The 25,900-nt window shown below is 33.3% G+C and overlaps 3 protein-coding genes and 1 long non-coding RNA gene across 4 annotated transcripts; 1 reads left to right on the top strand and 3 right to left on the bottom strand.

The window, feature by feature from the left end:
- Positions 1-10,388: 10,388 nt before the first annotated feature.
- LOC133035995 (uncharacterized) lies at positions 10,389-11,336 on the bottom strand. Its single transcript, XM_061112457.1, has one exon. The coding sequence runs from the start codon at positions 11,334-11,336 to the stop codon at positions 10,389-10,391; it is 948 nt and encodes a 315-aa protein (XP_060968440.1).
- Positions 11,337-13,750: 2,414 nt separating this feature from the next.
- On the bottom strand, positions 13,751-14,533 carry LOC133035994 (uncharacterized). Its single transcript, XM_061112456.1, has one exon. The coding sequence runs from the start codon at positions 14,432-14,434 to the stop codon at positions 13,751-13,753; it is 684 nt and encodes a 227-aa protein (XP_060968439.1). The 5' UTR covers positions 14,435-14,533.
- A 165-nt stretch (positions 14,534-14,698) lies between these two features.
- On the top strand, positions 14,699-15,243 carry LOC133035683 (peptidyl-prolyl cis-trans isomerase FKBP16-3, chloroplastic-like). The gene is made up of 2 exons (XM_061111776.1): positions 14,699-14,803; positions 14,898-15,243. Exons 1-2 carry the CDS (start codon positions 14,704-14,706, stop codon positions 15,161-15,163), a joined length of 366 nt encoding a protein of 121 aa, XP_060967759.1. The 5' UTR covers positions 14,699-14,703; the 3' UTR covers positions 15,164-15,243.
- A 1,367-nt stretch (positions 15,244-16,610) lies between these two features.
- Positions 16,611-17,184, bottom strand: LOC133035444 (uncharacterized). The gene is made up of 3 exons (XR_009686657.1): positions 17,128-17,184; positions 16,823-16,941; positions 16,611-16,653 (listed from the first exon to the last, which is right to left on the bottom strand). It is a non-coding gene; the product is annotated as an uncharacterized LOC133035444 (long non-coding RNA).
- Between the last annotated feature and the right edge of the window lie 8,716 nt (positions 17,185-25,900).

Below are 25,900 nucleotides of genomic sequence, written 5' to 3'. Positions count from 1 at the left end.
GACCATTTAGTACTTACACTACAAGAAAATAGGCCTATCTCGACGGGCCTGACCCCCCGTTATTGTTCTATCTCAGCGGGCACAAACCGTCGTAAATTTGAATGCCGATATTGAGAAAGGGTCATTCTCGACGGGCTAGGCCGGTCGAGATATGTAAGCTATCTAGGCAAGCCTAGTCCCCGAGATAGGTGAGCAATCTCGGCGGGCTAGGCCCCCCGTAATAGGTCATTTTTTTATTTAAAAAAAAATCATAAATCAAAATTACAAAAATTAAAAAATTACAGAAAATAAAAAGTCTTTCAAAATAAACAAACTCAAATAAACATCATGTACATTAAGGAAAAACAATCCAAGTGATCAATAAAAAAAGAAAAAAATACAATACAGACATAGAAACAAAAATAAATATTTATATATACATCAATAAATTCCTATTAATCATAAATAAAAAAAAATTATGCTATACAACCCAATTTAAAAATGAAATCAATAAAAATATCCTTACAATGATATTGAAAGTTCTTGCCTTTGATATGGAAAAAGACCATCCTAGAAGAAAAAAAAAAAGAAAAAAGAGGCAAAATAAGAAAACTAAAAAGAAAAAGAACTTTATACCTCTCAGACGAAGAGAAGAAGACTATTCTATAATTTATATGAGGGAAATATTTCTTAACCTCCAACATCAGTGTCGTCCCTAGCTCTGGCGTCATCTTAGGAGCAGCTTCTTCCCTAGAACCATTGTACGTCGTCAGCCTGAAAAGAAAATACAAAAGAAGAAGAAAACTAATAAATGATAAACACATAGAGAGAAGGACTAATCCCCTACCGTTCACGATGTCGAGCCATTTGCCTTCCATTGGCGCCACCACCGCACATGAAAAACAAAAAGAAGAAAGATATGGAGGACTCCATTGAGACCTGTTGTCTGCTGGTGTAAGGGAGAAGATGAGAGAAAGAGAGTGAATAAAGGTGCGGCTAAGAAGTTAGAGATGATTAGGGTTTTGTCTACTTTTTGTTAGTCTTTGGGCCTATCTCGACGGGCCCAAATTGGACCGCCGAGATTGGGTACAACCGTGTGCCCAATCTCAGCGGTCCAAGCTGGACCCGTCGAGATAGGGTCTAAAATTTATAATTTTTTTCAAAAAAAGTATATTCTTCTAATTAATTATGGTAGTTTTTCAAGAGCCCGTCGAGATAGAGACCAATCTCGGCACACACACGCAGGCCCACCAAGATTGGTGTGTCGAAATAGTCCATTTTTCTTATAGTGTTTATCCTTTTGTGAGCTTTAGATAAGTTTTATTATGCTGAATATAACTTTAGTTAATTGGGATAAAACACTAGCTTTATTTCTTTATTTCTGCTGAATTTAAGGATTTCTAGAAAGCTCTTAGTGATTTCTAACCCAAGGTAATGTTGTAGCTCATCCTTTGTTGTTTTTCTTAAGTTTCAAGTTAAGTATATTATGATTTTTCTAAGGGTTAGGTTCTGTGGTAATTCTTGTTGTTTGCGATTATATTCTGAGGTTCAGATTAGATTATTTGAGATGTTTGGAAGCTAGTCGGTGGTTTGATTTGGTTGTTAGACAAAGTTTGAGTTTTAGAACTCAAACTTTGGTCTTTAATTGTAATTTTTGGTTTTGAGCTTGTGGAGTTATTTTGTTGCTTGACTTATGTTTATTATGGTATATTAAGCAGGTCTGAAAGGTTTGGTAAAGTTTGGGGTTGATTTGAGAGAGTAGTGTATTTTTAAGATTTTCTTGCAGTAAACCGGTCGACTGGTTCAGGGGGACTTGTAGGAACCGGTCGACTGGTTGGTGCCTAGGAAACCATGCAGAACCGGAATTTCAGTTGTGAACTGGTCTACTGGTTGGGGCATTTTTGGAAACCCTAGTTTTTCCTATTTTTGCAATATTTAGAGTATTGCCATGTTATTTATCGATTGGGAAACTTTTAGTTTCAAGTTTAAGTCCCAGAAAAGTAATTTAGTGTGTCACTCACCAATTTTACGAATAATGTGATTTAGGGGCCTATAATACGTCGAGTAGCTATTCCACTCAGGTTGGTCAACACACCTGAATTTGGATACGAGGTAAGATTAGTATAATAGTTGCATATATGTATACATGTTCAACGTACATGTTAGTTGCCGTCAGAATATGCAAATCTATAGCCATCAAATTAGCATATTAGGGCATCAGTGAGGTCTACGTAGAGTTGCACTGAGATGCCAACATATATATGCTAGGCTATCAGATAGTATGAGTTATCTGCTACCACATCAGTACGATTAGAGTACTGAGTATAGGAGGGATTCGCAGTTAGTCATACTTTGTCGGGAATGTTCCTAACTCAATTAGTAGATTGTAATCAGGTGTATGGGCACTTGGTTGCAGTCTAGTTATATGTTTATGTTTATGATTATGCTTTTCTTACTAAGTCTGTCGACTCATAAATATTATTTGCATGCGTAGGTAAGGGCAAGGCTAAGGTTGACCAGCCGTGAGAGTGAGTAGATGGAGATTGTACATGTCGCGGCGGTTAGGCCTGGAGCGTACGGTCTTTGGGACAGAAGGGCTTATTTTGCTTAGTCGCTAGGCGATAAACTTTTGTGTTATGCACTGTAAAACTTTTGTAAATACTTTTGTAAACGAGATCCCGGTTTAATACAAGTATGTTATCCTGGTATTTATAATTAGTTAAATGAAGTTTTAATTATTCACGATTTTTAATAAACTCGTTGATTGGCAATGAGCAGCATAGTTAAGTTAAAAATCACGTTAACATGCCTAAGCTAGTAGGGTGTTACAATTTGGTATCAGAGCTGCCAGGTTGTCTTCTAAAGATCGTCACGACATGTACAATCATCGTCAGCGATCAACTCGTCTCACGGTTTAGTAAGCCTTTATTGCTTTAGTAGTTTATTTTAATAGTATGTGTTTAAGAAAAGCCTAATAGGAAGCATTTTAGTAGACTGATAGCTGAATATGCGCATGGTTTAAATTTCCAAAATAAGCGGTAATTAGTAAGTTGTTCTTGATCGCGATCTGACCAGACTAGCTCTTGGTTACGTAGGGTGTTCTAATAGAATGGACGCCAAGCAAAACACCAGGAGTCAGGGTAATTCGGTCGTATCTAGTGGCGGTCAGGGAGCTCAAACACTACAAGAAAAATATCTTTTAGCTACCATGCTTTTAGCTACCAAATTTTATTGGTAGCAAAATGTAGCTTATTGCTACCAAATTTTAGTAGCAAAATTTCTTAGTAGCCAATACCAAACAAATAAGACCAAATATTTCTACTGCCAAATTATTTAGTAGGCAATTGTGATTTTTAGCTACCAATAAATTTTGGTAGCAAAATTTTTGTGTTTAGCTACCAATTTAACTACCATATTTCTTAATAGCAAAAGATCTTTGTATTTTTTGCTACCAATTTTACTACCAATTGTGTTTAGTAGCAAAATAATATTTTCAGCTACTAATTTTTGCTACCATATGCATTTTTTAGTAGAAACATATTTCTTCTCGCAATCAATACTCAGCAATTATTTTTTCTTGTATAAAAATATTATTTACCACTTTTGTATTTTATATTTAATAAAATATAATATTTTGTTACCTACTAATTCATTTATTAGAGTAAAAATATAATTATTATTTATAAAATTGTTATACTAAATATTAGAAAATACAGTAAATAATTGATTTTTTTACTAAAATATAAATATTATTTTTAATGTTTCTCCAATGAACGTAAATTATTTATGTAATTTTTTTATTAATTTTAGTGAAATTATTTTATTTATTTTTATCCTTTATTGCATTTATTACCTAAATTATTAATTTCGTAAATATATACAATTTGCATGTATTTTTTAAAAAAATTAAAATTAATTATAATTAGGTTCGCACCTAATACAAACAGTATTACTAAATATTATTTTAAAAATAAAAAATTTTAAAGAGTAGAATTATAATTTTCTCACAAAATAAAAACTTATATCGTTGCTTTATTAAAACTTCTAAAGAGTGTTGAAAAATAGAAGAGAAAAAAGATAAACTAAAATATTAATATAAACAAATAAAATAAAATGATAATGTATAAATTAAATAATTAATGAATATAGTATGATTCATTTGTTCAATAAAAATGAATAAAAACATAATAAAATATTAAATCAATTCTATGAATGCATCGGCCCACTCTATTCGAATTTCATCAATTTCTTCATTTGTGTAATAATTCTCCATTCTATTGTTGCACTGAAAAAAAAATATTAATAAATATTAGTGAACTTAAATATTATTTATATATATATATTGAAAAAGATGTATATTTCATATACATTAGTATTTAACCAATTGAGAGGTCTTGAATCCATGCATAAATCCCGCATGTATTTCATAACATAATATCCACATTCAAAGTGTTTGGGTTGTCGAGGACACTGCACATTTATATAGATGTGTAAGAATCTCTTAAAATAAATAATTAAAAGTAATATTTTGTTGTAAAATCATTAAATATTTGTGAAATACAAAAATTTATTATATATTTTGAGAGATAAAGACTACTCACTTTTATAATTTTCCATATAATACCAGCTGCTCTTGGAGTTTTCTTTTTTGAAGCATTGTAATAGTCAAAAATCCTAAATAATAAACAAATTAACATCAACACTATTACATTTAAATTTTAATTTGATGCTTATTATACTAATGATAAAAATATTATTCACTTACATTGCGATAAAATTGTTAATGGTATCACTTGGTAGTTCTCCAGTTGGATTGAGCCAGAAACACATCTCACGTGATGGATCAATTATTATTAGCACCCAATGATAACTAGTGATGGAAGAAAAAATTTTAATATATAAATATATTACTATATAGCTAAAATAATAATTTAAGTTAATCTTACCCTAAATTAATAGGGATCAATGAAAGTTGCATCTTCCCTGCGCTTGCTAATCGATCTGCTATTGATTCTACATTTTGCTGCAAATAGGATCCCACTATAGAAGCCCAACTTGGATGAATAAAACGAAAATACTTCTCTCTTTTTGAATTTTTTAACCTTTCATGTAAGATCCTAAACATTATAACAATACCAAATTAAATAATGTTATTAAGTGTGCGATTAAAAAATATGATAAAAAAATCTCTTACCTTATATAAAATGCGATACACTCAGCTCCAATCTCAACATTTGTGCCAAGATGAACTATATCTTTAGGTTCAATATACAAATCTTGATCAGACCCAAAAATATTTGGATCCATTTCAATACGATACTCTTCTCTACTTTTGCGATATTGAACACTTAACAATATAGCTTTGACGCTCCTTGGGATGATTTTGGGCATAACAAATGGAACAGGAGAGTCTTTCACATTCATCGAACTTGTTGAAGCTTTCTGAGTTGGCATGTGTGGAGATAAATGTTCATTTTTCTCCATAGTTTTTAATGCCTAAAATATTATTAAACAATAAATAATTATAATAGAAAGGCTAAATACAAATCAAACTATTTTCTTTTACCTCAGAATCACCAAAGATGATTAAGTGTTCCGGCCATGCAACAAAGCTTTGGACTGCATCTTTTACGAAGATTAAATCATCACGAACATGGACAGGAAGACGAGCATTTTCATTCAAACATTCAATTATGCGTACTCGTACATTGCCTTTTTCCAAATCTTTCCCATGAACTTGTTTTCCCGGAAAAATTTCACCAATAGCAACTACATCACCGTCTCCCAAAGTTAATCTATAAGTTTTATCCTACAAACAACATAGAAGAATTAGTTATAATAGTAGTAAAATCAATATTATTTTAAATAAAAAAAAAAGAAAAAACCATTGTTGGTGGAGTTGGCCACTGTTGTGGTGGATTTGTCTCTTTATTTGATGATGATTGAAATTTATGTCCTTCCAAGAATTTTCTTTCCAATGATTCAACCCGCTTGTCCACTTTTTCTTGAAGATATTTTTCAAAAACACCATCTTTTTCACTGGTAAAATCTTTGATGATTTTTTCTAATTTTTCAATGCGTTGTTCTTGAAGCTCCTTGGATTTAGATGATAACTCTATTGATAATTTTTTTCCTATTACAGGTCCAGTCCCTCTTAGCCATCCATACTTAGCATCACCTAAAACTTGTCTATAGATAGCAGCATCGTCTACCATTATTAATGTACCAGCTTCGAGTTGATTAAGTTGATCTTCACGTAACTCAATCATCTCTTTCTACAAAGATAAAAAAAATTGTGTAATATATTTATATAAAATGTAAATAGTGGAGAAAATGTTATTAACTTATAGTGAATGTGTTGCATACATATTTTTCCTCAGCAATTTGGTTGATCCATCCATTTTTTTTCTGTGTAGTGAGTTTTTTTGAATGTTTCAATCTCTCCAGCTTTAATAGACTTTGATTGTCCTTCATCTACATCCATTACCGGTGTAGACTTCTGAAATAATTAAGTGAAAAAAATTTTAAAACTTATACATAGTAATTTAAAATTAATTAGTAATAATAAATTATTTTTACCGTCTCATGTAAGTGTTGAGTAAATGATTTACTTCCACCCCTATGCATAAATTTTACTTTTGATCTATTTTTTGAGCCAGCCACAGACTTTTTCTGCAAAAAAAAAAAGTAATTGACATTAATAATTTTTTAAAAAAATTAAAAATTTATATGATGAAATGGACATTATGATACCTTCCACTCTTCGCTGGAGAAACATGCAGTGCACATCCATTTCCAGTCAGCTTCTTTTATCACCAAACTCGTAGGTCGATGCTCTAATGGATTTTTTCCTTCCTCGATCATTTTTTTATAATGTCGGTGACAATTATGACGATGATTGCTGTATGCATTTTTGCAATATTCATCACAAATTACCTCAAGATATGGATCTTTTGCAAAGTCCAATTTGAATACATCCTGCATAAGTTTTGAATAAATAAATATAAAATTACCTAATTAAAAAAAATATTGAAAAATGAATATATTAACAAATGTACCTGTATACGAGCATATACAGCTTTTTTTTCTGCAGGTGGAACTTTGCTCCAACCACTATATTGCAATGGAGCATGATGGCGTACATTTACGCCAACATTAGTTGTAAAATCAGAAGCATTATCACCATAAACTCGAAGCTCGCCCTTATTATAGGTAATAGTTAAATTAGTTATTTTGTCATTCTTCAGTTCACGGCTTAAGCGATCTCCACGAGTAGGACCACGTACGTTCTTTTGTATTTCTATTTTTTGTAAGAAAAATATATAATTAATAAGTATTTATAAATGTATTTTTTTCCAAAATAAGAGTGATGATAAAATTTTGTACCTTTTGAAGATTGACGTTGTTCATCATGTAATGGAACTGTTGAAGGGTCATCAGTAGAAGGTGTCAAGGATTGCGGTGAATCTGATGGTGATTGAGTATCATTGTGTGCCCGTTTAGAGCTAAATCTTCTCGTACTACTCAAGGGTTGATCTGAAGTATCACTGCGTCCCCGTTTTGAACTACCTTTTCTCGTACTACTTGACATAATAAAATCTGAAATGATAAATTATTAGTAGCTAATATTAAATTATCCCATTAATAAAATAAAGTTATTTACACACCCTTTATATTAATCACTTTCATCACAGTCAGTTTCAGAATCTGAACCACTAAGTAGTGCTTGTTTAATTCGTGTTGAACTTGATTATTTTGATCTTTTGGGGAGTCAATCAATAACTCATCAGTTTCAACTTCATCAATATCTTTTCGAATAAGAACGTCGTCCATGTTGTTTGAAGAATCCAATGTGAGATTAATGTTGTTTGAGGAATCTTCTTGATATGCTTCACGATTCTGGACAACTCGTTCTCCATCATCAACTTCAGGCTCTGATGGTATTTCCCAAATATGACGATGGTTTACCTTTTGCACCACTTTCCAATTTTCTCCTTTTTTAATGTCATCTAAATAGAATACTGGATTAACTTGATTTGCAAGAAGAAACGGGTCGTCTTCAAACCAATATGAGCTAATATTTATACTAGTCATATGATATTCCGTATAGATTCTACGTGGACTCTCACTGGTGTTATACCAAGAACATTTGAACAATATCACCTTATTGAAATAGATGTAATGTACTTCCCATATTTCATCGATGACACCATAAAAATCACAAAGGTTCCCATTATATTCTGCCTCAACTCGAATTCCATAATTTTGAGTGACTCGTTTTTCATCTCGAGTTTTTGTGTGATATCTAACACCATTAACCATACAACCAGCATACTTGCAAATTAAAAAATTAGGCTGAATTGCAATGGCATATAAATCATCTTGGGCTGTAGAATATGAGCATTCATTCATTCTTTTAACCTGAGATAATAATTTGTATAGTTAAAATGAGAATAAATATGCATATTCCATTTGAAAGATATACAAATTTACGAACTTACTTTATTTTCAAACCAAGATGGAAATTTTTTTTTCTGTGATTCGTCAATATCCAAAACACCTTTAGATTGTAAAAACAATCTGTGTTCTCTGATTCAAAGTAAGTAACTCTCAGATAAGAATTATTTTATTTACGACAACATAAATTTTTTAGGATATATTTAAGATGAATTAAAGAAAACTTACTCCAAATATGGCTCCAATTCAGGACAATTATTCAGAATGTACCAATGAACCATATTTCGTTCATCTTCACTTATTCTGATTGATGATTGTTTCCCAAATGGTCTAGTTGGTAAGTTGAATATGGATAATGTTGATTCTCTTCTTACTCCGACATCATCTGGATTTCGATCTGGACGATTGAAACGAGTTTCTATCCCATGAAGATACATAGAACAAAAATTTAATGCCTCACTAATTATATATCCTTTAGCAATGGAACCTTCAGGCCGAGCTTTGTTCTTTACATATTTTTTCAAATGACCCATTTCCCTATACAAGGTTATATAATTAATATATACATTAGTGCACATTTTTAAAATTCATTATTTGTTAAGGTAACAAAAATTTTGTTACCTTTCAATTGAATACATCCATCGCATTTGGACAGGACCACCTAACTTGGCTTCCTTTGGCAAGTGGACCGCTAGATGAATCATCACATCGAAAAAGGCAGGGGGAAAATACTTTCCATCTTACAAAGTGTGAACACGATGCCTTCTTCCAAATCATTTAAGTCTTTCACATACAATGTCTTCGCACATAGTTTTTGAAAAAATAAGGATAATTCAAAATTACACTCATCACTTTTTTTCAAGTATGGCCTTACACAAATAGGTAGCAATATCTGTAATAATATATGACAATCGTGACTTTTTAAACCAGTAATCTTCCCATCTTTCATAATTATATTTCGAGACAAGTTTGCTGCATATCCATCTGGAAATTTAACAGACTCCAAGAACTTACAAATAGTTTGTCGTTTCTTCATCGATAATGTATAACAAGCCGTAGGTTTCACCCACTTGTTTCCCCGTTTCTTCATTTGCAATTGCTTACGAATTTTCAAATCTTGTAAGTCAAGTCGTGCCTTATCGGTATCCTTACACTTGCCGTCGATGCTAAACATTGTTCCAACCACACTGTCACATATATTTTTCTCAATATGCATCACATCCAAATTATGCCTTAGTTTAAGTTTGGGCCAGTATGCTAACTCCCACAAAATACTTTTACGCCTCCAATTTGTTTTATTTTGATAGCCTGCATTCTTCATCTGATTCTGATCATCTTTTACAATATCAACATTTTTACCCGGCCTACATTTCCACATACCATCTAATTTAGTTAAAATTTCATCACTTGTTAACTCTTGAGGGGGATTTCGTGTTTCAATTGTACCATCGTATTCCTTATCATTGCGCCACTGATGTTCAGCACACAAATATCGACGATGTCCCATGTAAGAGATCTTACCCCTAACTCGAAATGAAGATGTGTCATCCTCACAAACTGGACATGCCTTATACCCTTGAGTGCTATAGCCGGACACAGTACCATATGCAGGGAAATCATTAATTGTCCATAACACAGCAGCACGCATTGTAAAATATGTTTTATCAACAACATCAAAAGTTCTTACTCCTTTCTCCCATAATTCTTTTAGTTTTTCAATTAAGGGTTGTAAATAGACATCTATGTCCTTACCTGGAGCACGACGTCCAGGAATAAGTACTGCCATCATTAAAGATTCTCGTTTCATGCATATCCATGGTGGCATATTATATGGCATTAGTATTACTGGCCACATGCTGTATGAGTTTGATAAATCACCAAACGGATTAAACCCATCTGTTGCAAATCCCAACCTAATGTTTCGAGGCTCTTTGGCAAAATCAGGATATTGCTTATCGAAATCTTTCCAAGCCTCTCGCATCTCGGATGTCTAAGTACACCTTCGCATCCACACGTTTTTCTTTGTGCCACCTCATATCTGCTGCGGTGTGTCTTGACATAAAAAGTCGTTGTAAACGGGGAGTTATTGGAAAATAATGCATCTTTTTATGTGGTATTTTTTTTCCTTTAGTTCCTTGGTACTCATATCTTTCATGACCACATATAGGACAATTTGTAGCATCTTTATTGTTTTTCCAGTACAAACAACAATCATCCTTACATACATCTATTGTTTCGCACTGTAAACCAAGACCACTCAATATTTTCTTAACCTCATAATAAGAATTTGGGATTTTGTTATCATCAGGAAATGCATCCTTAAGAAGCTCAAGAATCATGTCGAAGCCTTTAATACTCAAGCTAGTCAATACTTTTATATGCATTAGCTTAACCATGAAAGTCAAACTTGAAAACTTTGTACATCCAGGATACAATTCTTTTTCTACTTCATCAAATAAGTTATGGAAGTTTTTCCATTTCTCCTTATGACTTGAATCCTCAAAATTCTCAGAAGCATTATGTGTAGGAACTTCTTGAGCCAAGTCTTCAATTGCTGGGATCATATCATCATTGTCATCATGGTCAATGTCATTATTATTATCGCCAATATCACTGAAATCTTCGACATCAGTAGCATCATTATTATCATGTTCACTTTCTTCTAAAATATCTTCCCCGTGATGTACCCAGTTAACATATCGAGTATAAAACCCTTTTACGTAGATATGACGCTCAATTGTCTGTAAGTCATGAAAGTATAAATTCATACACATAACACATGGACACCGAATCTTATTCTCCTCATTCAGATGACTACTTGATAATCTAATGAATTTTTGCAATCCCTTATTGTACTTGGCAGACAATCTATTGTTATTAGAAATCCAACTCTTATCCATAGCTTGTTTATTCCTTTTCAGAGGTGTGAGGATGATGTGTTACACTAGAAAAAAAAAGGGGTCTTTTCAATATTATACCTAAAATTGATTTTATTTATAAAAATACCTTTAAGAAAATTATTTGCACAAATACCGATTGCCACGTCAGCATAAATACCGAAATATAAAATAATTACCGAAAATTGAAAAAAATAAAAAAATCTCGCTTCCAGAAATTTTAGTGTTTTGCAAATTTTAAAAAAAGCAACCTTTTGGTTGCTTTTGATATAAGTAATATATCAATTAGTTACTTTTTATTAGAAAAAAATTAATTCAAGATAATTTTTTTCTCATACACATTTGGTTGCTTATTTTGATCAGACAACTTTAAAATTAATATATATATATATAATAATTTTCATATTGTAACTAATTCTATTATGTTTTGGATACTATTTGGTAACTTTATAAGTTTTTTTATTAACATATTAAATTCTTTTTATTAAATAAATTTATTATTAGTATACTATATTTTAACTTTTAAATACAAAATAACAAAAGACTTTAAGTTAAGTTATGATGTTACTTGATATGTTAAAGTTTATTAAATTTTAAATTTTATTACTTTTTGTTACAAAATATAAAAAAGGAGCAAAAAAGTTTCTTTTAACACATACTAAAATGTAAGAGAGATATCTAAATGTTAGAGAAAAAATAAAAAAAAAAAACTAAGAGAAATAATAAATTTAGAGAAAAAGAATAATAAAAAAATAATAATAAATGAAGAAGATTTTTTCAAAAAAACAAATTAATAAATAAATGAAGAAGATAATAATGTCAGAAAAAGAAGAAGTAAACAAAAAGGAAAAAAAAAGTAAAAAGATAAATATTGAAGGAGACTTATAATTTCTTGTTTAGATTTTAAATTATAGTGTGTTATTTTGTTGTTTAAGAAACCTTAGTCTAACTTTTAATTTTAGTCATTTTTTTTTGTAGCAGAAAAATATATGCTTCTAACATGTCAAAATGATCACTTTAAAAAATAGATTATAATAGTGTAATTTTTGTGTCCAAATAATAAATTGCGTGGCCGAAAAAACTTTAGAAATAAAAAAAAATAAAGAAACTGAGAATAATAACAATTTGTGTCGTTTATTCACATAATTTTTTTTTTTTAAAAAAAATCTGATTGCACTAAGAGAGTCAATAAAATGTAAAAGAAAAACATATGGTTAATTTTTAATTTTAGTAGGCGTGTAGCGGTATTTAAAACAATAAAATGGTCTAAGAAAATTTCATAAATACAATTCACGTTGATACATATAATTATTTTTTTCTAAAACTACTAATTAGATTAAAAAACAAAAAAGAATGTAAAATAATAATAAAAAAAAAAGAATAGAATGTAAAAAAAAAAATATCTGATCAACCTAGTTTACTGTTATTTTGAAAAAATAAGATTTTTATTAAAAAAAAAAAAAGCTACTGTCTAGAAAAAGAAAAAAAAAAACAGCTAGCATGTAGGCAGAGTTTAGGAGAGAGAAGCAATAAATATACATTGGTATACCTATAAAAAAGAAATGCTTAAATTGTGAGTATTAAAATAGGTAAGGGTAAATTCTTAAATAATTTAATAATAATAGTTGTTGGTGCAAATATTTCAAAAAAAAATCCAAAGAAACAATATGACCAAATTTAAAAAAAACAATAAAAAAATAATATTACTTTTTTAAAAGTAATTATATTATAAAAAAAATTATATTTTTTTTATTCAAATATTAACTACTAACACTTTTTAATTTTTAATTAAAATTAAAAAAAAAAAGAATTTTCACTAGAATTATTTTTCAAAAATATATAAATAAATATTTTAAAAATATAAATTGGAAAAAAAAATTAAAAAAACTTAAGTCTTTTTAAAAATATAAATTGAGAAAAAAAATTAAAAAAATTTAATACAATTAAATAAATAAATTTTATATAAAATAAAATATTAATAAAATTTTATTATTAAACACTATTTATTTTTTTTTAATTTTTTTTCAGTACCAATTGCCAAAAACTCATATTAATTTGGGTAAAAAAACCCTAATTTCATCACTGGATCGATCCAGCTATCAGCTTCTTCAACCGCACACTCTCTCGTTTCCTTTCCTTCTCGCACACTCTCTCGTTTCCTCTCCTTCTCGCACACTCTCTCAGGGATCAGATCCAGTACTTACATCGTATCACTCTCCAGTTCTATCGGCTCATCTCTGACCAAGCCCAGAAGAGTCGACGACAACAGACGACTCGAAGAAGACGACTCCAGCTCCCCCACTCGCAGACGATGATGGCGCAGCTTCTCCCCTACTTTTGGTTATTCTGCTTGATTGGGTTGGGAGATTTTTCTTTACTGTTCTATGGGTCTACATATTATTTAATTACTATATCTTTTATAATTTCTCCCATCGAGCCTCAGCATCAGCAAGTGCCACCACAAGAGTCTGTTTTTCAGATTCAGCAGCAGCCAAACTCTCACTAAGCGTTTCAGCAGTCTCAAAATCCTCCGATCTGCAAGCCTCATCGAGTCGAGTTTCAAGCTCAGCATAAGCGTTGGAAGCCCTGTGTAGCGTTTGAGCAGCTTTCCTTCTGTTAGCAATGGCTTCTTTCCGGTCGGCAGACACAGAAGCCGCCAATTGACGAACGAATTCAAGCTTTTCCGAGATCTGGTTCTTAATTTGAAGCAGTCTAAAGTCGAAATCGACATCGACGGAAGAAGAAGGCGGCTCGTTCGAAGACGGAAGATGTTGATGATCGTCGGAAATTGGTGGATTGTCGTCAAAAGCAACAGCAGAAGCATTCCTGGCGTATCCAATCCTCAAAGCAGGTCTCTTTTTCTTCTTATGATTACTGTTATTATTATTTTGAATTTGAATTTGATTGAATGATTTAGATTCCGATAGAGATGGAGATGGTGAGAGGATGGTTAGGTCAGTGAAGAGAGAGTGAGATTCAGATTCAGATTGAGAGTGAGAGTCAGAGTGGGAGGGAGAGTGAGAGGGATGTTCGGAGATTGGGTTGAAAAGCACCATTCCTTCGAAGAGGGAATCCATATCTCCGTCTCCATCCATCTCCATGGATGCTTAGCTAAGCTTCTCGAACCAAAGGGCTATGGCTATGGCTATGGCTATGGCTGATCCTTTTTAGTAAAAAAAAGTATTTGTCAAAAAAAAAAAAAACTGACCAAATTAGAACCTTTTGTTGAGAATGGCACTTAGGAATTGAAGCATTTCAGCTCGATTTCTCAGGTCTACATATTATTTAATTGTGATTTCAGTTATATTTCTGGTTTGAAATTATTCATAATATGCTTGGTTCAATATTTTACCATGTTTTTTTTTTCTTGATGGCAGTGATATATTATCCGTTTCTGAACGTTACAGACTCAAGTTTTGAGTTTCTCGTACTAATGGCATCTTCTTCTTCAACTCTGCTGCTTCCATTAGGTAAAACCCACTTTCTATTTTGACTTGAATTATTCATATATCCCATTTCCTACTTTTTTTGTTACATTCTGTACAAATTCAATTTGTGTATTAGGTAAAAGCCCATTTGATAGCTCTCAAGGGATTTGTAGTAGGAAATTTTCAAGTGGGGTTGTGAGATGTTCTAATTTGGAACTCAAGGCTTCAAATTGCGATGAAATTAAGCTAAGTAAGAGAAGAAGGGAAGTGATTGGATTGATGCTTGGAGCTTCAAGTCTGTTTGTTGAGTCATTTGCAGCCAATGGAGCTGGGTTGCCTCCTGAGGACAAGCCTAAGCTCTGTGATGTTGCTTGTGAAAAGGAGCTTGAAAATGTATGGTGAGATTACCTACCCCTTTATCTGTAAACAATTTTTTTTGGGTATTGTTTTACTATATTTGATATGTTTACCACTTAGGCAGACCAAATTAGGAGTAGGACACTATATTATCTGCATGGGTATTGTTTTCTTTCTTTCACTTGGATTGGTACTCTCAAAGAAAAAAGATTGGTAGTTTCTGTCAAAGGAGCAAAGGAAGCTATTTGCTTAATTGAGAATTTCTAAGAAAGGTATTTTATTCACTTTCATAATTTGATTAATATCTAAATCTTAATTTATATATAAATTAATTTGTTGATGCTGTCTGTTTTTTATTTTTCTGCTTGGGATTTTCTGGGTTAGAATCGGTTTAGAAAGGGGTGCTGCTGGGTTTTATTTTCTGGGTTTGTAAGAGGGTTGTTCTTCGTGTTCTTCAAAGAAGAACAACGAAGAAGGAGGCTCTGTTTGGGGTATTTCGAACTGGGCAGCAAGGATTAATTTCTGGGTTGTTTTTGTTGATGTCTCTGTGTTCTTCAGAGAAGAACAAAGAAGGAGAACGGCTAGGGTTAATCTTTAGTGGCTGTGTTTATGTGTTTATAATACGACTTGTAGCTCTTTAATAAAAGGGCTGTCGTTTGAATTAAAGGCTGAGAGTCAAAAAAAAAAACAGTATCCATTTATCAAAACATTTAAATAAACAAACAATATACCTTATTGTGATCAAGTCCTCCAATTGCCTCGATTTGGAAATTTTCCTTCAAAAATGGCCTCACACACCTATTATAAAGAAATTTATGTTATTCATCATAAATTTCAATCAGTATCCACACATATCATACATACATTACTATATCTAATCTAAACATATAAATATACATTATACCTTTTTGTCTTTCAGTCCTTGTTTTTCAAAGCTCTTCAATCCAAAAATCTTTACTTTTCATAATAATATATAGATATAGATATTGAGGTTTCAGATGAGTTCTATTTTTTTTGGCAGAAATATATTGACAGAAGGAAGCATATATCGACAGAACTATATATGGGGAGATATTTAGGTTTTATTTAGGGTTTTATTATTTTTAAATATAAATATCTTAAATATTTTAATGATATATAATCTCTTTTTTATTCTTATTTTTTTTTCATCTGGCAATTTTATTGTTATTCAAATTCAAATTCATCCTAATATCTAGCTTTAAAATAGGTTAGTTAGTTAGAAAATAACGTATCAGTTTGTTTAAGTATAATAATTTATTGTTCCTCCAGCATATTATGCTCACTTGGCAGCATTTCACGCTCGGTATTAAAGATAATGATGTTATGTTCTACGTTTAGAAATCAGCTCTAATCTTAGTGAACTACGGAGGCAACTGAATCAACTCGAGTCTGATGCGCCTGATGAAAGGCTAATCCCACCGAAACAAGCAGAGCCTGAGATGTTCGAGCTAAAGGATCCAGCAGAAGCATACAGCAGGCAGGTGAGTTCCATCTTTAAGAATAACGGCTGTGACCTGTAAATGGCAATCGACATATTAAAAATCTAACCTGTATATATCAATTCTAAAGCCTCTTAAAATTATTGTACGATAATTCAATTAGAGTTGGAAATCACCAAGTGTCCAAGTATTTATATTCACAAATATAAAAACTAGGCCTCTTTACAAGCCTTAGAAGATTTACCTTCCCATCGGTGTCAATTTCAAATGATGACAAGACAGTTCCTTTGACAAAATTTACTCCTTTGGACTTGTAATACTCTTCATAGTAATTTGCTATTTTCGGTGTAAACAAACGGGCCACTGAAAAGAGAGGGAAGAGAGACAAAAAATTAAAGAGAAATGAAATTAATTAGTAGCACTTCAAAGAAAATTATACGATCAATATTCTGTTGTTCCATTAACTAAGATGCTCTTGAGAGATAATGCCCGCAAAGCACCAAAACAAGCTTATGTTAGAAAAAGAGTTGTCAGAGTAGGAGTACTTACTGCAATGTGCTTCAGGGAAAACCATTGTTACACTTATTTTATTGATAACCAAAGATGAGAAGAAGTAAATACAATTAATGGATATGGAAAACTACTGCAGCTATTACCATATATATATATATATTTGTTTAATAGTTTGATATATAGATGAGTTTTGGAAGTGAGAAGAGGTGAGGTTTGATGTGGTTTGTTTGTACATATTCTTAATTTGTTTGTGAGATTCATAGGAGTTGTCAGAGTAGGTAACATTTGGAAAGAAAACCAAAAGCATGTGTTTTGTTCTTCTGAATTGGACAAGATATTATTCTTTCTTTTTAACACATTCACATGTAGTCTATAGCAGAGCTAGTGACAGAAAGTTCTTATATATAAATATGTTATCATTAAAGAAAATTTGCAATAAAAGGCACAAATATAGGTGCTTTTTAACTGAAATAATCAACTTGTGTTTTGGTCTGTGTTTTGCTCTGTAGGTGAAGGAACGGACTGCGAATGCCAACGATTTCGTCAACGGTGGATCTCATGTGATGGAATATGGGAGTAGAAGTATAAGAGCAGAGAAGCTCTATCTCTACCAAAAGGTTTTGATCCTGCCACTGTTAACTTCTCACCCAACAATAACAAACTACACATGGCTATGGAAGTTGTGAACCAAAGAGATGCAGCTATACTTCTAGATTTGCTCGCACTTAAAAATGTGACTCAATATTTATGAATTGATGCATGTACAAATTTAATAACTTTAACCGTTTGTTGTTTTTTTTAAAAAAAATAGTTTGTTGTACGTACTTAAAGATTGTACTATAATATATATTTCATTATATAAAGAAAAAAGAAATTATTACCATTATTAATTATATCATTATTAATTATATAATTATTTTATATAATTTACTACCAAAAACTGGTAACAAATAGTTGGACATTATAATTTATTAGTTTTGCTACCAATTTTTGGTAGCAAAATAATTATATTGAATATTAAAAGCTAATAATTTTGCTACTAGAATAAATATTATTTGCTACCAAAAAATTAGAAGCTAAAAAAACAGTATCAACTACCAAATATTTGGTAGCAAAATACTTTCAGCGACCGAGATACAACTACCAATTTGCTACAAAAAAATTTGGTAGCAAAAAAAGTATTAGCTACCAAATATAGATTATTTGCTACCAACTTCGTAGTAGCTAAAACTTATATTTCTTGTAGTGAAATTCCCCTAAATGTTTGGGGCTAAGGCAGAGGCCCTAGAGGCAGGGCACGCGATTAGGGTGATGTTAACCCGCCACAAGTTGCCTAGGAATGGGAAAATAGGTTTGCGGCAATGCAAGCTAGAATCAACGAGCAAGAGGAAGAAATCAGACACTTGAGGCAGCATGGTGCTATTGGGTTTTATGCCCTAAATAAAACTCTTTACAATCTGATTAGTTATCAATATAAGAAATTTTAAGTGATTGATGTTTGCATTAATTTTACATGCTAATAGTTTAATATGTTTGATATGTTTATTACATTCATACACACAAAATCAGTTAAATCCAGATCATATGTTTATTCACAATTACAGTATCGTCAACACAGTGGAATGTGATTGTGATCATATGAATCAAAAGACTTGGTCCCTGTTTCATCAGTGTTATTGGATTTACACTGATGTGATAATCAGCGATGATGTATACTTACACTTGGAGTAAGTGTTATGTTCTTTCCAGGACATTAGTAAAGTATACTAGTTTCGAATGTATGGAGTGTACATTGGACTGGACCGATATTGCAACAAAGTTAAGATATTACAAACTTACCGTTATACATATCTTTCCAAGTCAATATCAGTAGTTGATCTTAAGATTAAAAGAATCTAAATCCTGATATGCTTAGGCTCAACTCAGGAGTGCTATTCCTGTTCTTAGATTTATTAGTTAAGCCTACTTTTGGGTCAGGGTGATACGTATATTTTGGGAACATGATAGTACGATTGAGTGGGAGTGCTGAACATAAATATGGAATCTATAGCTTCTACTGGTGTATAGAAGTCAAGTGATGATTCCCTTCGAGCTTAGCAAATAGAAGGAAATGGATGAGCTCTTGTTTAACTGACTAATTATTAATCACTAAAAACCATTTACAGGTAGCTAAGTGTTTTAAGGGGCAAAATACATTGAGGGGTGAGAACGGTAAAGAAATCCCATCTCGATGTAGATCATCTATATAGAGGATCTTTAAATCACAATAAGATTATAACAATGGTTAAATGAGATAGCATATTGATATCGTGGAACATACAATATGCTCTATATAAGTCTGAGAGTGCAATTCTAAGTTCTAAGAGTGGATTCAACGAAGAATTAATAAGTAGGAATTTACTTGGTAAATTTGGTTCACTTATTGGAAGCTCAGCATATAGATCCATGGTCCCCATTCTAGTTGAGAACATTCTACTTGTAAGACTCATTCATTGATTCGTGATTGATCAATTATAATTCTAAAGTTAGACTATGTCTAATTTTATGAATTTTCACTAAGCAGGGGTGAAATTGTAAAGAAAAGAGTTTCTAGGTTTATTTATTTATTAATAGACTTTATATGTCTAATTAATAATTAAATTAAATGACAATATTATTTAATAATCTATTTTAGTTATTAAATAATTAGTTTTGGCATTTAAAACGTTAGAATTGGAAAATTGGCGTTTTTGAGAAAATAGAGATAAAATTTGATAAAACTGTAAAATTAAGTGAGGCCCAATAACACACCATGGCCAGCCACTTAAATAGGTTTTTCAAATTAATATTTTCATTATTTTAATGCCAAATAATTCCTAACCTAAACCTAGTAGTTGCCTATAAATAGAAAGTGATGGCTCAGTCAAATCACAAGTTTTCAGATCATCTTTCTGACAGAAATTTCTCTCTTCAGAAAAACTGAGCCTTCTCCACTTTCTATACCTGGCCGAAATCATCCTTCTCTTTTCCCTTCATTAATTTCGTGACCCTAGTGAAAGAGTAAGTGCCCACACACAGCAAGCAGTAACTCAATCATAGATTGGAAGACTGTGAAGGATCAAACTTGAAGAAGAAGGACATTCGGGCTCAGATCTTGATTATACTCTGCTACCGAAAGGATACAAGGGTTAGAGATCTGAGTGGAAGGAGACATTAATTCCGCTGCATCGATGTAAGGTTTTCTTAACTTTATATGTGTTTAATTTATCGTTTTAGAAAGTTCATATTTAGGGTGTTTAAACAACATACTTGTGAGTAGATCTAAGATCCTGGTAAAATAAATAATCCAACAATTGGCCTCAGAGCCATGGTAATTGATTTACTTGCATGAAATTTGGACTTTAAAACGATTGTTTGTTTGTTTTTGGATGGTATCATGTTGTATTGAGTGTTATTTGATGATTGATTGATGTTTGTAAATTTTCGAGAAAAATAATTGCGATTTTGTTTCTGGAATTATTTTTATTGGATAGTATGGAAAAAATTAAGCAAGTTACCCTTTTACAGAACTCAATTTCGATTTTATTTGAATTAGTTATGAATTTTTGAAGATTTGAAAAAATCGAGACTGTGCTGAAATTTTCCTGCGATCGCGACAACTGTCCGTATAGCTCACAATTTTTTCGTTTTTCTTCGATTTTTCATGTTTTTTCATGGAATTAACTTCCGATTTTTTGTATAGTTTTGTATATATACTATTACTATTTCTAATTCAATTCTAATTATCATTTTGAATTAATTTAATATTTTTTAAATTTAATTCAAGATATTAGTGTAATTTGAATTTCAATAGAATTAGTATCTATCTTCTTGCTTAAAAATCTATCTTATTTTTAAATTTGATTATATCTTATCTTATTTTTAAATTTAAGGTCAGATTTTATATATATTTTTAAATTAATTTTTTTTTAAGATATTTTGACCTTATTTAAATTTAAAATAAGATAATTATAATCATGTAATTTTATTTATTTAAATTAAATTTAAAATCTGATAAGATATTTCATTTATCTTTTCTAATTTTTATTTAATTTTTATTTATAAAATAACATTTAATTTTTAAAAGTAGTTAGCAAAATTTTGAAATGATATTTAGGTTGGTTGAAACCTAATTTTTCAAAATAGTAGGTTTAATTTTAAATATTTATTTTTTAAATAATTTCGAAATTTAAATTTATTTATTTTGTTTTATTTTCGAAATTAAAATTTTTTTTTAAAATTTTATTTTCGAAAATTAAAATATATTTTATTTAATTATTTATTTTTCGAAATTATTTATTTAAAATTAAATAAATCCTACTTTCAACTATCCCGCTAACCTTGTTGCAGGAGTAGGTGGTTTTAGCTTGTGTGTAAGTTTTCAAAACCTATTATTACTTGATTGCAAATAGCCATGGTTACTTTTTGCCAGATCTAATGATGTGATGGCTCCCTTGGTCAAGTTAATAATTTGTAACAGGTAAATTTTACAATCTTCTTTCATCTGTGTATGACCTAGCAACATGATAGGAACCATCCAAAGTGTGCCTGTGTGAGCCTATATTTTTATTTTGTTTTGATATAGATACATATAGGTTGTTGCTAAATAAAATGTCACACCATGATAGATTTTATTTAGGTCCATCTAGTTTTTGGACCTATTCAATTAATAACAGTGTAAAGCCCGCTTAGTTTAATTTGGAAATTAGCAGTTAATTATGATTAATTATGAAAATTATTTATAGCTATTTAAATAATTTATTATACTGTTATTTATGGAATTCAGAAATGCATTGCTATGTCATTCAGTAGTTTTCATATTTTGCATTTCCGGTGCCCGGTATTTTGGAACCCGGTGTTTGGCTCAGTAGAAATCACAACTTAGTATGTTAGTAGTTTGGGACGGGTTTCTAGACATTGGGAATGTCGGGAATGGCCGGGAATTTAGAATTTTCCAAAAATACCCCTTTAGTGATTATTATGTGGTTTTAGTATGGAGGGGCAAAATGGTCTTTTTGCCCCATTAGTATTTTGTCTTTTAGTGATTTTGTTATTTAAAAAATAAATGTGTATTTTATGTTGGCTGAAATGAGGTTATATGTTATGTGGGTTTTAGTTCATTTTATCAAAAAATTAGAAAATTGGAAAAGCTTTCTCTCTCTTTTCTCTCTCTCTTTTCGGCTGGTTGCTTGGGGTTCAAGGGCTGGAATTTTCTTCAATTTTCAAGCTAGATTCATCATAATTTTGTGAGCTCTTGATTGTGGTTGGTGTTTCTTAATTTTCCTCCTTTATTTTCTTGAATAAAATGGTGAAAATGATGAGTAAATGCTTGATGAGTTTGAGTTGTTGCTGCTGTAGTTTAGGTTATTTTTCTTTGTTTTTCTATGCTTGAATTAAAGGAATTTAAGTAGGTTTCATGCATGCTAGTTGCTTGGTTTAAGTTTGTGAAATTTTGTATAAAACTATGATTTTTGAAGAAATATGTGAATCTGTAATTTACTTGTTGTAGTTAGTTGTTTTCATTTTCAGAGGCTTAGTTATGCTTGTTTAAGTAGATTCAAGCTAGTTTGAATGCATGTTAGGTGGTTTTGCTCAAGCTTGAGTTTAGAACTCAAAGCTTGAGCTCCAATGGCATTTTTCGTATCTGTGGTTTCTGGGTTGTTTTAATGCCTTGGAAATGTTCTAGGGGAGGTATAGAACAGGTCTGGAAGGTTTCATGTGATTTGGGGTTGATTTGTGCAAGTTATGAAAATTTGGGTTTCTTTGCTGCGAGGAACCGGAATTCGGTTGTGCATCCGAATTCCGGATGAGGGTTCGAATTTTCCAACCGGAATTCGGTTGGGCAAGTCTACTGGGTTGGGGAAAATTCAGGGACCCTAGTTTTCCTCGTTTTTATGTTTTAGGGGGTATTGCCATGCTTTTTATCGATAGGGAAACTTTTAGTTCCTAGTTTAAGTCCCCGGGAAGTGATTTAGCGTGTCACTTTATAGTGTTGTGATTTTTATGGTTTAGGAGCCTGTAATCCGCCGCTCAGCTAAAGTTCCAGTCAGGTTGACCGGCACACCTGAATTCCGAATCCATGTAAGATTAGTATAACAGTATGCATATGTAGATTACATGTTTAGCGTGCATGTAGGAAGCCTGTTAGATTACATTAGATATGTATGTTGGCTTCGAACCATCCAACCCTGGCACGTCGGTACAAGCTGGAGTATGACCAGCAGCCGGAGTATGACCGGTTCGACCGATCAGGCTGACACTTGGTTGGTGGTTCCGTACTATTGACGTATCCCGTCGGTACAGGCTGGAGTATGACCAGCAGCCGGAGTATGACCGGTTCGACCGATCAGGAGGATATAGTAACACGTCGGTACGAGTGGAGTATGACCGGCGGCGGAGTATGACCGGTTCGACAGATCAGGTTGTTACGTGTCAATAGTACCGTCCCTATGAACGTTCAGAACTCAGTACCATGTTGGACATGGCAGTAGTGGCTCAGTACCGTGTTGGACACGGCAGTAGCGGGACTCAGTATCGTGTTGGACACGGCAGTTAGGGTTATGATCAGGGGTATGGGCGTCTCATCATGACCGAGATTATGTATGAGTATTATTATGCTTTTCTTAATGAGTCTGTCGACTCACAGTTCTACGTTTATGTGTAGGTAAAGGCAAGGCTAGAGCTGATGGACCGTGAGCGAGCTTGTGAAGATTGTACATGTCGGGGCGGTTAGGCCTGGAGCGTACGATCATCGGGACAGCGAGGCTGATTTTGTAACTGGTCGCTAGGCGACATTATTTTGTATAAACAGTTAAATCTTTTTGTAAATGATTTTGTAATCGGGATCCCGAGTCTTTTGTAATATTATTTTCTAAGTTTAATTAAAAAGCAAAAATTTTAATTAATCACGTTTTTCCATAAACCTCGTTGATTAGCAACGAGCTGCACAGCATGTTTAAAAATCACGTAATACGCCTATGTTAGTTAGGGTGTTACAATTTGGTATCAGAGCCGCCGGGTTATCTTCCGAAGATCGTCACGACATGTACAATCATCATCAGCAGTTAGCTCGTTTCACGGTTCAGTAAGCCTTTATTGCTTTAGTAGTTTATTTTATTCAGTTATGAAAAAGAAAAGCCTGTTAGGAAGCATGTTAGTAGCCTGATAGTAGAATAGGCGCATGTTTCGTTTTTAATTTCCAAATTAAGCGGCATTAGTAAGCTCTCCTTGATTACGACCTGATATGCCAACTCTTGGTTTCGCAGGCGGTTCTAACTAGATGGACGCCAGGCGGACCACCAGGAGTCAGGGCAACTCAGTGGGGTCGAATCAAGGTCAGGGAGCTCAGTTTCCCCCACCTGTTAGGGGCCGAGGTAGAAGTCCCCGAGGCAGGGCTCGTGGCCGGGGTGATGAGAACCCGCCACAGGCTGCCCAGGCTCCCCCAGCCGATCAGGGAGCCCAGAATTGGGAGGTTCGGTTTGCGGAGATGCAAGCCCGGATTGAAGAACAAGACCTCGAGATTCAGAGGTTGAGACAACAGGGTGCTCCTGCAGTTCCAGTGCCCATAGTTCCAGTGGCACACCGCCCTCGCCGCCCGTGCCGAGATAGTGGTGGCGGCCAATAGATTGGAACCTTTGTACGAACGGTTCCGGAAGCAAGCACCTCCAGTTTTCCTGGGAGGTCCGGACGTGATGAAAGCCGAACAGTGGCTGACGGTGATTACCAAGATCTTGAATTTCATGGGTGTCACCGGTAATGACAGAGTGGTGTGTGCCACTTTCCAGTTCCAGGAGGACGCTCTGGTCTGGTGGGACATGGTGTCTCAGATCCATGACGTCACCACCATGACCTGGGAAAGGTTCCAGGAACTCTTCAACGCGAAGTACTACAATGAGGCGGTCAGAAGCGCCAAGAGGAAAGAGTTCGCTCACCTGACCCAGCGTGAGAATATGAGCGTCACTGAGTATACTACTCAGTTTGATCGGTTGGCGAAGTTAGCCTCGGGAATTGTGCCAACCGACTTCAGCAAGAAGGAGAAGTACTTGGACGGGTTGAATGCGAAGATCAAACACGATTTGATGATTACCACGGACGACAGCACCACCTATGCTCAGATGGTGGAGAAGGCACTGCGAGCTGAGGGCGCAGTTGGGTGTATGTTGGAGTCAGCTAGTACTCCGGTGAGTGGCGGGGCTCCTACCCCTCCTGCATCAGGCTTTAGCAGGGGGAGTAGTGGTTCGACCATTGATTAGAGGAAGAGAGCACCCATTGCTTCCGGTGGCTCGAGTCAGAACAAGAGGTTCCGGGGGAACCAGGACAGAGGGAGTCGTCCTGGTGGTACCGAGACCCGATTCTCCTATCCCGAGTGCCCTAGCTGCAAGAGGCACCATCGGGGTGAGTGCAAAGGTCAGGGCTGCTTTCACTGTGGCATGCCCGGACACTTCAAGAGGGACTGTCCCCAACTCCGATCAGAGGCACCGAGAGCTCCGGCGATACCCACTCCAGCCAGGGTGTTCGCCATTACTCAGGCTGATGCAGATGCCAGCCCATCAGTTGTCACAGGTCAGCTTTCTATTAATAACTCGCTATATTCAGTGCTGGTTGATTCTGGGGCTACACATTCTTATGTGGCGGCCAGAGTCTTTGGTAAATTGGGTGGACCGTACGATAGTTATGAATCAGGGTTTGGAACCCTATGACCTGGCGGAGAATTGGTTATCTCCAATAGGTGGATTAGGCCTATGCCGATCAGGATAGATGGTAGAGAGTTAAGTGCTGATCTGATAGAGAT

The sequence above is a fragment of the Cannabis sativa genome, chromosome 3 (assembly GCF_029168945.1).
Source record: "Cannabis sativa cultivar Pink pepper isolate KNU-18-1 chromosome 3, ASM2916894v1, whole genome shotgun sequence".
NCBI classification, from domain to species: Eukaryota; Viridiplantae; Streptophyta; class Magnoliopsida; order Rosales; family Cannabaceae; genus Cannabis; species Cannabis sativa.
The sequence above is the reverse complement of the archived record's forward strand: the minus strand, read 5'-3'. Positions and strand labels throughout refer to the sequence as shown.